General features: G+C 37.4%; 1 protein-coding gene across 1 annotated transcript in view; it reads left to right on the top strand.

Annotated features, from left to right (window-relative positions):
- The window catches only part of LOC136829594 (dynein axonemal heavy chain 3-like), a 162758-nt gene that overhangs the window by 104640 nt on the left and 43685 nt on the right, over positions 1-14433 (top strand). The window contains exons 34-47 of the mRNA XM_067088440.1: positions 824-971; positions 2367-2527; positions 2707-2829; positions 3147-3299; positions 3945-4095; positions 4280-4376; positions 4634-4754; positions 5562-5800; positions 6938-7121; positions 7647-7832; positions 10512-10738; positions 11262-11436; positions 11742-11978; positions 12261-12500. Of these exons, the coding sequence (XP_066944541.1) occupies positions 824-971; positions 2367-2527; positions 2707-2829; positions 3147-3299; positions 3945-4095; positions 4280-4376; positions 4634-4754; positions 5562-5800; positions 6938-7121; positions 7647-7832; positions 10512-10738; positions 11262-11436; positions 11742-11978; positions 12261-12500 (2442 nt within the window). The remainder of the gene's footprint in view (positions 1-823; positions 972-2366; positions 2528-2706; positions 2830-3146; positions 3300-3944; positions 4096-4279; positions 4377-4633; positions 4755-5561; positions 5801-6937; positions 7122-7646; positions 7833-10511; positions 10739-11261; positions 11437-11741; positions 11979-12260; positions 12501-14433) is intronic.

The following is a 14433-nucleotide window of genomic DNA, read 5'->3' as shown; positions in this document are numbered from 1 at the left end:
AAATCAAATATCCGATTCACAGAGTTCCTCAGCGGCAGATCACATTCACGTAGTAGTGTTTGCAATTGGCTTTTGTTGTTCCACAGAAGCAATGGCCCTAAGCAAGACGTTTTATCTTTAATGTCAGTGTTGTTATTCCTGACTGAGAAATGCAGCCAGAGTCAGGAAATTCTGTGTGCTTTGTTGTCGTGTTTGTGTGGCTTGTTTGTGTTTTTCTCTGTCGTCTTTTCAAAAACCTTGAATTTTGTACAAAAAAGTTAAACAATTCATTGTCTTTGTCTTTCGTCAAATTAAGTCCGTTAACCGGCTGTCCTTTTGTCTATTACTGTAGTTTACTTTAGACTTTACGAAAAAAGATAGACTTATTTATACTTGTCAGTGTAACTTACATAAACCCCAAAAAGCGGAGTTTATATTGTATCATTGTAACCAAGTCTCTTAAATGTTTTTTCTTTTCATCTCACTTTCTCATTTAAAGACTATTCTAGATGTCAGTTAATATTTATATTTTTTCCTGAGACCTATTCAGATATTATGACACCTAACAATGCTAAACTTTCTAAATTCAACTGATCTTCATAACAGTGTTTTGCTTTTTCCAATTTTTGCTACAAAATACCAAGCTTTGTTTTTCCAATGATGAAAAGCTTTGCTTCCGATCATTTTTCCGGTTTTTTCATTTTTTCTCGGTTTTCACATTTTACAAAATAAAGTGTGTTCTCACTTATAATTTTACCTCAGCTTTCTTCCTTCATAATACAGACAATAGGTCTCAGTTTCCATTTTAAGATTTGTCATTCCCTCTGGGTCTCTCTTCCTCCAGGGCCTGGCCACTGCGGTCGACAGAGCCGGAAGGGACAAGCAGTTGCCAGACGAACGCGGGGTCCAGTACAAGATCATCAACCCCAAGTCCCTGACTCTTGGGCAACTCTACGGGGCCTATGACCCCTTTTCACACGAGTGGTCCGATGGTAATGATAGGTTACTGCTTATTAGTAAAACTATTTGAGGAGGCTAAGATAAGACTTATGTGTGTTTGTCCAAGTGGTTTTACTTTTCAACTACCTTTAAAACATTATTTTGCTACGGAGAAGGAATCTTTTTAGTTCAGCTTTTAGTGTCAGACTGCATATTCAATTACCCATGACATGACTGTACTGTACTGTGTCAGGATTTGAACCAAGAGGAATTGAGCTTTACGACTTCTATAGACACAAAGAGATTATTCATAGCTTGCCTCCACATTTAACTTTGTAAATTCTCTTTAGTCATAATTTTCAAAGACCTGAAAATTGCTCCAGTGACTAGAAATCCTGTCTTTGGAAGTGTGGTAAGACCACATGATGGTCTATATAAGAAGCCGCTGTTAGTACCAGCATTGTTTCAACAATGCAAATCGAGCCGCATTCAGCCAACCTTTATTTAGACCACCCAGTCTTCAAAAGGGGCACAAATTACTTAAATACAATTGTTTAGATTTCTAGTATGGGTCAACTTTCACTTATCGATTCAAAGTTCTTACACTGCTCAATAAACACATTCAATACCTTAATCCTTTTTCTTATTTTTTCAAATTAATTTCTTCAAATTAATTTTTTTAGCAGCATTATTTACCTCTTGAATAAGCATTTTGACTTGAACGAACGTTAAGGGCTTCATAAACCTCTGTTGCTTGTGTTGGGAAAAGAATAACTCTACATCTACGACATGAAACAAAAATATTCTCTCAAAGGCTACTTTCCCCTCACTCAAGCAACAGATTATTACGAAGTAAAGGTTAAGCGACTGTGCAAGCAAATATAAAACCTTGGATTAGGAAGTTCCCAGCTATTAGACAGCCATCTATCAAAAACATACGGGACAAGAGATACATCATAAGACATGAAAAATTATAAACTAAAATTTAGATATCAATGTTTATCAAAATTTTTGCTGAGTAATTCCCCATTTTTCAATGCCCATCATTTACTGTTAAGTAGGACCACAGGTGAGGTAACTGAACATGCTGTAAAATGAACCCGGTGCAGGGTCCGTTAGGATGGTTCCAGGTACGACGTTCTGGACCTCGTCCCTGAGATATTCGATCACAAATCACCTTATATACGCTTACAAGGCATTACAGTGGGATGGCTTTCCTAAAAGTTCCTATACTCCACTTATTAAAACGATGGCGGACTACCACCCCGAAAAGATCTAATATAGCTGCTAATAAGGAACGTTCTCATTGTGGATAAACCAGCGACATCTAGGGAATAAGGAGGAATGAAGGAGAACACCGAAAATAGCGAATAGAAAGAAAGGAAAATGGGGGAATTTTAGTTGGTATCCCAGAGGGCGCAGGTCCTTCGAGTTCTATTTTCTTGCAGGGGTTTTGGCCAAAGCTTTCCGTGAGATGGCTGTGTCGACTTCAGAGGAGCGCCGCTGGCTTGTATTCGATGGCCCTGTGGATGCAGCTTGGGTCGAAAATCTGAACACGGTGCTCGATGATAACAAGAAATTGTGCCTCATGTCTGGGGAAATTATCCAGGCAAGACACATAGCGATTTGAATCTTACACAGTAATGATAAATTATAACCAGTCTTCAGAACTAGCCAGCTGATTATAGTTTTTGAAATGTCGAGTTTTGTCTTGCTGCTGTTATCATGCCGGCGGTTTTGCTTATAATCATCTTGATGAGTGTTTCTGAGTCAGTTGGGTCCTTTCAGATGCCTAACAAAATGAGCGTGATGTTCGAAACTTCGGATCTGGAACAGGCCTCTCCAGCAACGGTGTCTCGTTGTGGAATGGTTTACATGGAAAATAAACAGCTCGGATGGAGGCCTTTGAAGGTACAGCGTTATGGAAGCCAGTTATTGTAATTTGTGTACAATGTAGGTAGTTTGTGTACTCAGAGCTTAAAGAAGAAATTTTAGTTTTTAAGGTTTAATTACCATAAAATGGTGGCCTAAAAGGCATGTGTTGCTGCATAAATTGGTAGCGATCAATGTTGTACTGATTATTACATAATGTCTAGCGGTAATTGGCATGATTTTCTCGGTAGAAATTGAGATACTTTCGCCTTCATTAATAATTAGGCTAACAAACTTTTATTTTGAAGAGAAAACCCTAAAAGTATTCTGAGATACTGTTTCATTCTGGATTTCAGGACTCGTACATGGACACTTTACCTGAAGCCATCACCGGCACTGTGAAAGAGATGCTGGAGGAGGTCCTCGAGTGGCTTCTTCCGCCTATTTTCGACTTCGTAAATAAGAAGTGCAAGTTCATGATCGACACTTCAGAGCTCCACCTTTTCCAAGTGAGACTTTTGTTTTTGTTAATTTGTCATTTCTGTTGTCGCTACATATTTTGCCGTTTGTGTCTCTTTATACCAGATTTAATCTAATATTTCATATACCTTGTGTAAATCGATACTTCATCCGACAGATATGCCAGGTGATTAATTCACTGTTATCACTCAGGAATTAAGCAAAGTGTCATATAATGAATAATTTCCTAGTACAGTCTATTTTAAGCGTAATATTTGTTCGTCTTCCAACTGAATATTCCACTCATAAATGTAGCGAAGTAGTAATTTTTAAACCCAGCCTGCACACTTATCTGACTATTTGACTAGAAGCATGGTTTACTATTCTTGTAGAAAGCCTAGACTTATGACTTACGGGGTTAGACCAAGCTTCATTAATGCTCTCTTTGGCAATAAAGAAGACAAACAGTTTTAATATTCTCATTTTGGAGAAAGTTTATGACCTCCAAAATACTATGTATTTACATTCTTTGCTCATCTGTCCTCGACTCTCAGTGATTTTGCACAAAACTCATTAGGTATTTATAAAAATGCTTATCTGTGATGGAATGTCGCCCAAAATCGAACATGGAATGCTTAATTTATGTAGAGTGAAAAACTATGATGATTTTACTTGATGTTTGTTTTGCTCCTCAGTCATTTTCAAGACTTCTCGACTCGCTGCTAGACGAAGTGAGAGAGGCAGGCAAGCCCCTCGGAGTTAAGATGTCCGACGACAAGCTCACCTGTCTCTTGCAGTGTCTGGTTACCTTCGTTGTTCCTTGGACGATTGGCTCTACAATTACAGGTAAGACGCATTCCATTCTTAATGTGTAATGCTGCCTTTCTCATGAAAATTCTTTGTTATCGTAATTGAGATTAGAGTACTGAAGATGCTGTTTTGGGTTTGGGTACTGAGAATGCATTCTTCGCAGTAATTGATTATAATTTTTTTATCTGCATAATCGAAATGCCTCTGTTGCCAATTACAGGTACAAGCCGACGTCTGTTCGATCAGTTTTTCCGCACGCTACTCCAAGGAAAGATGGAGAAATATCCTAAGCCTGATTGTTTCAGGTTGACCCGTGCGTAAGTTGCAACTCGTCAGAAGTTTTAATCGATTGAAGGAACTAGAATTAAGCACTTAGAAATCAAGATATTTTGTATTGCAGCTGTACCGTAATGCTATATAATTTATGCTTTATGTTTTGTCTGCATTGTTTAGTGTAATTTTATCTTCGTAGAAAATTTAGACAATTTTTAAGGCATGTACTAATTTTATTATTTCTTCTTGCATATGAGAAATTTCTGGTGTCATTCTGTTAGCGTATGATTATTTCTTTCAGCATGCTGCCTCCTGATACTGGTCTTGTTTATGACTATTTGTACGATAAAGAGACGCAGAAATGGATTCCTTGGTTCGACACTATTGATAAAGAGAGACTCGTCATTCCCCCCGATGCAAAGGTAGGTAGGATGGTTTTTTTAGCTGTCCTCATTAGTTTACACTTTCCTTTCGAAAACAAATGATTTCAACATGTGAAAAACTTTTTCAAATGTTGTTATATACACGAGGATAAATCTCAGTCTGTTTCTTCTGGCTCATGGTACAATAGAGGGACCTGTACTTCTGTAAAAATAAATGGAGTTTTTGTTTGACTTTTCTGAGTTTCATTTTATATGAATTTAGATGATACACCTATTGCTAAAGCTTATCTCTGTACTAGCTCAGATCTTGAAACTCATGTATTTATAACATATGTTAATAAATACTATATTAAGGAACATAACATGAAGTTAATTGAACTTGAAAGATCATAGCTTAGTAGTTTTATTTTAAATTGGTATACCTACTGTAGAAGCTAATTTTGATTCGTGGATCAAGGAAGACATATTCTAGGTAATCATTTCAACTTTTATTTTTTTTTTTTTAATAACCTTTAGGTAGTTTTAACATAAAGTGGATAAGGTGGTTTGTATATTCAGAGAGGAAGAATATTTTTTCCAATATTGATTTAGAGAGATCTTTGAGGGGCAGACCTCTGAACCACGATCTATTAGAAATGGACATTTCAAATTAGACAAATCTTATTGTGTCATCTACCACCAAGTCTCTGATATTCATCAATATATACATTTGGGTATCATAAATATGAACTATATAGAAGGCTCTTTAATTTGTCATTTGGATAGATGTTGCTCCTTGAGCAGTCCGTAGGAATAAGAACAGGTTGGAATAGATGATATTAGTAACCTCTTCCTTCCTGCAAGCAGATCACGAAGCTGCTGATTCCTACCGCCGAGACAGCCCGTCAGGAATACTTCCTCCGCACATGTTTGGAACACGACGTGCCCATGCTTCTCCTTGGCCCAACTGGCACCGGGAAAAGTGCCATTACGAACATGGCACTGGTTAATCTACCCAAGGAAAAATTCATCATCAATACTATCAATTTTTCAAGTAGAACCACAGCTGGGCAAGCACAGGATATTATTATGTCGAAGGTGGACAGGTTAGTTTGGGTATTAGGGGCACACAGAAAAAAGTAGACTTGTATGTTTCTTATTTTTTATTGTAAGCGTTTGCTCATAAAATCTGATTTTTTTGCTCTGGAATGTTCATCGAGAAAGGAAACTGAAGATTCTCTTAAAATTTTTGTCAAGTGAAATCAGTATTTTTGTACAATAAAAAGTCCCATAAATCTCCTGAGAGTATTATCTGAGCGCATCAAATCTGGCGACCAATTGAAATTCAAAAACTTCTCATTAACATCACATCACCTCCAGCGACTCTGTGATATTCCGCCACTGTTGTCTTTCCTATCGCTCCCAAATCTCCACTCGTCTCCAGCTTCCTTCTCTTAACTCTCATAAAAATAGGTCTGGGTTTTCCAGGAGCCCAGCTGACATAGTCACGTACTGTTCTTCCAAGAGCTGTTAGAAAGACGTGTCCATATTATCCCCCTTTCATCATTATCTCAACTGCACGTGTAACTTCGTAATTTCCCTCATGGCATCCGTTTTCACTATCCTGTCGTCTGAATCCCGGAATTCTTATCAAAGTTTTATTTTCAAGTCAACAAAATATTTTAGCTGTAGTTTCATTCCCATACCATGATTCATGTTGATATGGCAATACAGTTCGTACTAGACTTATGTATAATCTTACTTTTGTATGGCCTTTATAACGAGGTCATTTCCAAATCTTATTCAGATTGCCCATTGTTTGATTTTCATCTTTCAGCCTTTCACTAAATTTCAACAGAAGAGAACTTTTACTGCATATCGTGTGTGAACGACTCAGCCTCATTAAACCTTTGCTCATCTAATGTTATTTCGTCCCTTCATGCACACTATGTACTCATTCTTTTTTCTTAGATTTTATTTTGAGTCCATCTCTCTAGACATAGTATGTATTTTATTAATTAAGCAAGCTTTATAAATCGTGTAGTGTTTCGCTGAGTACAAGTGCATCATTTGCATATTCTCAGTCTGTCAAGTTTCTGTCTCTACTCCAATCTAAGCCTTTTCTTACTTTTTACAGTATCAAACCTATGAGAAGGTGAGCAAAGGTGAAATTACGTTCCCTTGTGGCACAACACTAATTACCGTAAATTCATTTCAAAAGGAGCTTTCCTTTTAATCGTCAGGCGCCGAAAAGGCGTGTTCGGACCAGCCATGGGAAGGAAATATGTCGTCTTCATCGACGACGTCAATATGCCGCAGAAGGAGGTTTATGGAGCGCAGCCGCCTATCGAATTCCTCAGGCAGTGGCTCGATCACAAACACTTCTACGATAAGAAGGACACCTCGAAAATAGAACTGGTCGATTCGGTATGTTTTTGATTTTGTTTTTTCTGTTTTTTTTTTTTTTTTTGTCTTCCCATATTGTGTTATTTTTCTAATAATTGTTACTAGTTGCATTTAGCGAAGGAATAATGTATGTTTTGAGTTAGCATAGCCTATTCTAAGTATTTTTAATGACGCTCATTGTCCTAGCAGGGGTGGAAAAAGAGCTTTCAGTTTCCAGTAATGCACCCAATACCTAGCCCAGCAATCTAAGTTTAGAGAATTAATTAATGGTACATTATCCGGTGGGACAACTACCGGCCTCAGAGTCCTGGTGTGTTATTGCATATCACAATGAGGCCAGAAAAGCCAATTGTGTCGTCCTTTGGGGTTTTTGTGACCGGCTGCCGATTGCGCCAGCCTGGCAGGTTCGTCATAAATTTTACAAACGATTACCTTTTTTATTTCCTGCGGTCAGCAAAGTGACAAATTCTAGGTGTCTTGTAGAAGTCGTCAGTGACCATGGCTGTTACGAGAAAGAGTGAACTAGCAGCTTCTTCTTCCTTGCAGCTGTTCGTGGGCGCCATGGCTCCCCCGAGTGCCGGTCGCAACAGTATCTGCGGTCGGTTCACGCGTCACCTGAATGTGCTGTGCATCGACGCCTTCGACGACGCCACCCTAGATAAGATCTTCGGCGCCATTGTCGCTTGGCATTTCTCCACGCAGGAGGACTCGACCATCCAGCAGCTCCAGAGGGTAATTATGGAGAGGGATCTGCTGCGAGTCGATTTTCTGTTATTCTGTTTGCTTCTGGGAAATTCTCTTTTTTTATTTTTGAAATTCTGCTAATTTTGAGGTTATTATCGTTCGCTTTCCTGTTTTGTCGAAAAGTGTGTAGGACAGGCTGATGAGAAAGCAAAAGTTGCTTGGTGGATTATCAGGAAAGTGCCTTCGTCTTTACCTAATCTTTTCCTTTCGAGTGTTTTATAATTTCTAAATCCATCCTGACTCTCCTCCCCCAGTTGTTGTGGCAGACATGGAAGATTTCTTTTGCCTTACAAGGTGTGCCGGCCCCACCTTGTCGACCAGTTACTTCCGGCGCCTTTTTGGGTAATTTATGCCGACATTTATTTATACTCTCAACAGAATTTTAGTAAATAATGTAAATCCTGTTGTTTTTGGTGGTATTGTTGTTTGTTGTTCTGTTGATTTTTACAATGTTACTGTTGTTATGAGTCTATTTAATAGTTTTGATACTGATTTAACGTTGTTAGTTTTAATTCTTTCGAGAGACATTGAGCTGAACCCTGGGCCTGTTACTCATTACAGTAAGATAAATTGCAAAGTACTTTACTCAAATATTCGGGGCTTAAGGTAAAATTTTCTTGATTTCCAGAGTTCTGTCCTTCACTACGATTTGATGTTTTTATCTGAGACTCTTGTAAGTAGTAGCAAGTCAAAGGTTGTGTTTTTAATTCCTGGGTTTGGTGGCCCTGATTTTATTTATCGTCGTAACATCCCACATGGGCAAGGTATGGGTATATACACTAAGTCTGGACGACCTATTTATCATCAGAAAAGTTTGGAACAGTTACCATGAAGTTCTTTGTTTTAAAATTTTCAGTAAGTTCTACAATGTTTACGTATTTGCTGTTTACCGCAATCCAAATAACGACGATTCTACAGTATATATGACTATCTTTTGGAAAGTATTAGTATGGCTTAGTCACAGGATTCAAAAGCTTCATTCGTTATTTGTGGAGACTATAATAAAGCACAGCGACAGTTCAAATTCCACAGATCAACATGGCCAGTCTGCTGAATTCAAATCCTCCGATTTTGTCCAGCTAATTCAACATTGTCAAGTCCAGGTCTGTGAATATATAGGCACTTCTGATCATTGCGCCATTGACATATCTGCCAATCAGTATATTGCATCCTCCATTGGAAAAATGGTTTGTCGCCATTATTGAAGCTTGTCAGGCACTTAATGTTTCAGATGCTGGATTAGATCCTGATCCCAAGAAGAAGTTAAATAGATAGAGTGGTTCGTGGTGGTAGTTTTCTATATCCTAATATTGGCAGCTATGACTTGGACCATCGACGAATGGTCTCTTGTTCGTCACTTTTTCATAAGTTGTATTTCAACAGAGATCTTTCACATTCACAATTCATCCCTGATCCCTGTTATCCACCGAGGGCAACAGGATTCGCTGAACAGCAGAAGCACCAATATGCAGTAAATGTTTTGCCTCGCTTTCGAACTTCTCCAAAGTTCCAGAGGACCTTTATTCTTCACACCGTTGGATGACGTGCAATTGGAACGTCAGAAGTTCAAGCGAAGATGCATTGCATTACTACCCTTGCATTTTAATACATTTCTATCTTTATTAACTTGTTTTTTCTTTTTTAATAAGTGGGATCTCTTCTTTCTGTGTTCCTCTTTACATCCCTCTACTTCTTCTTAATGAACACCATATGCCCTGAAATCTTCGAATTTCAAGTCAATGGCCCCTGTGGGCTTGTTCCATATGTATAGGTTTATTTAGTTGACCCCTCGATGTTTGGTGATTACATAATCTCGGGTGGCTACCTGAAGTGGTATGATGAGGTAAAAGGTGAAGACTTTCCGTCGTTGTAGTACATGCAACCTTACTTTTGTGTGTGAAGAATGTAAAGATGTACAGCTTCTGTTGTTTAATTTCGTTTTCTACTGAATGCCATAAAGATGAGACAATCTTCAGTTGTGCTGATAGTTTTCTATATGAATTTGAGCTAATGTTGGTATTGTTTTATTTCTTTTTTAGTCGATCTTTGTATTACTTTTTCATCCGATTGTATTTAGTCGATCTTTGTATTACTTTTTCATCCGATTGTATTTAGTCGATCTTTGTATTACTTTTTCATCCGATTGTATTTAGTCGATCTTTGTATTACTTTTTCATCCGATTGTATTTAGTCGATCTTTGTATTACTTTGTCGTCCGATGTATTTTAAGCAGTGTTTATAAAACATTTTATTTTATTTATCAGATCCAAAACATTAAATGCTGATTTTCCTTTCTTTATAAATTTCCTCAGTCATGCATCTGTGTGACTATTTATATTGTCATGCAATTATTTCACGTTATTTTCAAGCAAAATAGATACTACTTAAGTGAGGAATGAAATAAATTTTTTGAAAGTTAATGATTCAACACTACATCTACCATTTCTATTGCCTGGATTTGATTCTTCAGAATTAAATGTAGGAGAAATTTAACTCAGAAATTTTATTATTACTCTGACTATAACGCATTCATATTTCTTTATGGTCATTTACGCATCTGATATTTGCCTTTGTAGTCCTTAGTTATAAGCATGATTCATAAGTACATAGAATTCTGCTTACTGCTACACCTACTTCTACTGTTAATTATATATTCCAATCTTGCAGGCCGTAGTCCAGGCATCTCGCGAAGTCTACAAAAGAGTAAGCTCCGCCTTTCTCCCAACCCCAGCCAAGAGTCATTATGTCTTCAACCTGCGAGATTTTTCGAGGGTCATCAATGGCATTCTGCTGGTGCCCAACTCTGCCCTGAGCACAGTCGAGAAACTCATGAGGCTGTGGCTTCACGAGGTCTACAGGGTCTTCCATGACAGACTGTGCGATGATGCTGACAGGTAAAGGTGCTGAAACATCAGACCATCGTTATTTTTCAAAGTTCCACTCTTACCTCGTTCCTCTTCCCCTTTCTTTAAGATTGTTTAAGTCTCCCCCTGAACTTTACAATAAATATGTCAGTTATCGTAATTCTCTTTCAAGATGATAATGAAAAGTCATTACTGTAATTCATGCACAAGCAATTTCATAAGACGGTGACGCAGACTGTAATGAGCATGTTGATTGAGACTATAGTTACGTGAAATTAGAGCACGAAAAACAGATTAAACTACGGCTTTACACGTAGCTTACTCACGTATCAAGGGTTTAGACTGAATATGATGTGGAAATAGTATACCACTGCGTTTCAAGTTGCTAAGAGAAGAAATGTCAGTACATAGACGTTGTTAGGTGACCAGATACAAAGGAAAGCTTTTGCCACACGGTTCATCAAGTAGTTTTTATGAAATTAGCCATAGAAGATATTTCAGAAAAAACATTCAATGACTGTTCATTTTATGCCACATGAAATCATTGTTCTAGGAACGAATTCTACGAAATCGTCAGGAACGTCGGGGAGGCAAATTTCCGTCAGAAACTCGACCATGTCTTAGGCCACTTGGTACCTAAGAACGAGGAGCTTAACCCTTCGCATGTCGACTCCTTGATCTTCGGTGATTATATGATACCTGACGCCGAAGAAAAGGTATATGACGAGGTAAGATTATATTTTTATTTGATGTATGGTTACTAAAACTGGCGTTACAAACTAGGTAGGAAGTAAGGACTTTCTGTACAATAGTCATAAATGAAACCTTACAGTATATATTCTTGTGGAGAATGTTAAGAATTTGCAGCATGTGTGGTTTAACTTAGTTTTCTCCAGAATGACAACAGGATTAGGCCATTTTCCGCCGGGCTAATGATTTTCTGAAGTAATGCATATTATATTGCTGTGTCAACCCATTTATGCGTCTATCAAACATTTGCTATTCTAAAAAAAATGCCCTTTCATTTGTTAAGATCCAGGATATGTCAGACCTAACTCAGGTGATGGAGACGTACTTGAATGAGTATAACGTGGTAAGCAAGTCCACCATGTCGCTGGTCATGTTCCAGTACATGATCCAACACGTTGCACGCATAAGCCGAGTACTGAAGCAAAACTGCGGGCATGCTTTGCTCATCGGCTTTGCAGGATCAGGGCGCCAGAGTTGCACGAAATTGGCAGCGTTTATGGCTAATTATGATCTGTTCCAGGTATGTGTACACAGGATTTTTAAGACTTTTTCGCTCTGACATATCTCAGTTTAGAAGTGTAAAACAAGGCTGAAACACTCGGTGTCGACAATCGGTCAATATTCATTTTGTTTCTGCATAAATTAAAGCATATGTTTGACATTTTAACTTGAACTAACCTTTAATTTGATTTCTTGTTATTCATCATGAGAGTGGATAATACTGCTTCTTCCCTAAAAAGCTAACGGAATTCATTAACTGAACTCAAGATCCTTTCTGAAATTTGTTTATTCTGTTATCTAGATTGAAGTTACGAAGACTTACGGCGTAGCAGAATGGAGAGACGACATCAAGAAGGTCATGATGAAAGCTGGGGGAGATGGAAAGCCAACAGTCTTCCTTCTCATGGACAATCAAATTGAAGACGAGAGTTTTATCGAAGATGTCAACACATTGCTCAACACCGGAGACCTGCCAAATCTGTACACCAATGAGGAAAAGGCGGAAATTCTGGAGAAGATTCAGGCAGTTGCTAAAGATGAGGTACATCAGTCACCACTTCCCTTTTTTCTCTGATTCACAACAGCGCTTAGTTTCTAAGGATTTGGCTGCCAGATAAAACCTAATATCCCTAATGCACCAACAAAAATATACAAAAAATCTTAGAAAGAGAAACAGAGAACATAGATTTCAGACACACGATAATCCCTGGTATTCTTGTTTATTAAAAGCAGAAGGGAAGAATTAGATTTCTTGATTACAAATTATTAAGAATTTAAGAAAACATCAGGAGGCTTTTAAGATAAGAGGATACTGTGAATAATTTTTTTCCCTTCAAATTTGATATCATAAGTTATTGTAATTGCAGGCTCACATACTCTGTGTCTAATTGCATACTTAGGTGTCGAAATATTTGCCAGATAAAGTCCGGTTATGGGTGAAGCTTTATTGTATTTGCCTTGTACTAGTATATTTGTAGAGTATAGCAAGCACTTGAAAATAAAGCTGCTTATTAATGAAAGGTAACTGCTTCTTGAAGTGTATCGATAAGCTGTGGTGTTTACAGTATTTCAAAATTATCCCGACCAATGAAAATTAGCAAGGCACGTGTACTTTGGTGGCGCTGCCGTAGAAGAATATGTTCAATAACCCTTCTTAGTGTACTGCCTATGACAATAAACCCTTGGCTGGAAAACTCAGTGTTCAGCTATGTTAATCATAATGCACTGTAAAGCAGTACATTGTCATTGAACGTGCTTAGAACCAGGAAAAATACGAAAGCCTATCAATCGACTTCTACTGTTAAGCATAGAGTTGTACAGATTTATAAGAAATTGCTATTGGTTTTTATACTTTACTAACAGAGCAATATTTTCTTAGTAATTTATTGTCAAGTTAATCACTAACACACCGTATGACTCCTCTAGGGTTTGGCAGTCTAAATCATAGAATGTAATGGTTGCAGAATCATTGCATCTAAGCTGGGCAGCATATAAAACTACCAAGAGGGATGTTTGGACAACTATTAATGTAATGCATGTTTTCCAGAATTACGTGCAAAACAAATCATGCTTGTACATACACTTCTAAAGTATCATAATAAACTTAACTGGCATGTTTATATCAACTAAATACGTACTGTAATTAACAAACCCATCCAAAACTACGCCTTAGTAAGAACAATGAAGGTCAACGGGATACTGCCCTAGAAATCTAGCTTACAGAGCATGGAGTGTTGTCTTATTTTTGCGAATAAAGTTGTTATCCTATGAATAGTAAATAATTTTTCTTTGAGCTCTTCATATTTCAGTTAGCATGATACACAGTTGCATGGAGCTATTCCAACGTATTTTTGGAATGATGTAACTTACAAGTTTTTCAGAACTAAATATTCAAATAAATTTTGACTTAATTTTTAAAGCTGTAACATGATGCCTTTTTTCTGCTTAGTGATTAGATGGCTTTATAAAATTAATTTTAATAGTTTGTCAAAGTCTAACATATTACTGGAATTGGAATGAATAATGTTCATTGTCTGGAATATCGAAGAAAGAGAAGGAATAAAGTACAGCAATGCTTAAATGAGTTGTTTTATATCACTAAGGATTAATTGCCATTGCGTTTTCATTAATTGTATGAATTAATTCTCAGAAGGATTTTGAATGAAAGCAGCTCAATTAACTCAAAGTATTGGCATTTCAGACAGTGAGCATATCCTTGCACATCCAAAGTTTTCTTCATTGTAAAATCTCTCTAACATCTATTTTCAGGGTCTTGACTTGGTAAGAATTTAGAATAAACTGCATGCAAAAATCATCTTTTTTAAGACCAATATGTTTTTAATCTCACCTCTTTCTGTCATCACAAATTTTGTTTTTGATTCTTTGTCTGTGCTAAGTCCCTCCGTGTACGGGAGATATCACCCTTGTAAATAGATTGTTTATTAGTTCTCTTATGTTGACATTACGGTTACCTA

Source organism: Macrobrachium rosenbergii, chromosome 44 (assembly GCF_040412425.1).
Source record: "Macrobrachium rosenbergii isolate ZJJX-2024 chromosome 44, ASM4041242v1, whole genome shotgun sequence".
Classification (NCBI taxonomy): domain Eukaryota; kingdom Metazoa; phylum Arthropoda; class Malacostraca; order Decapoda; family Palaemonidae; genus Macrobrachium; species Macrobrachium rosenbergii.
Note: the sequence above shows the minus strand (reverse complement) of the source record. Positions and strands in the feature narration are given on the sequence as shown.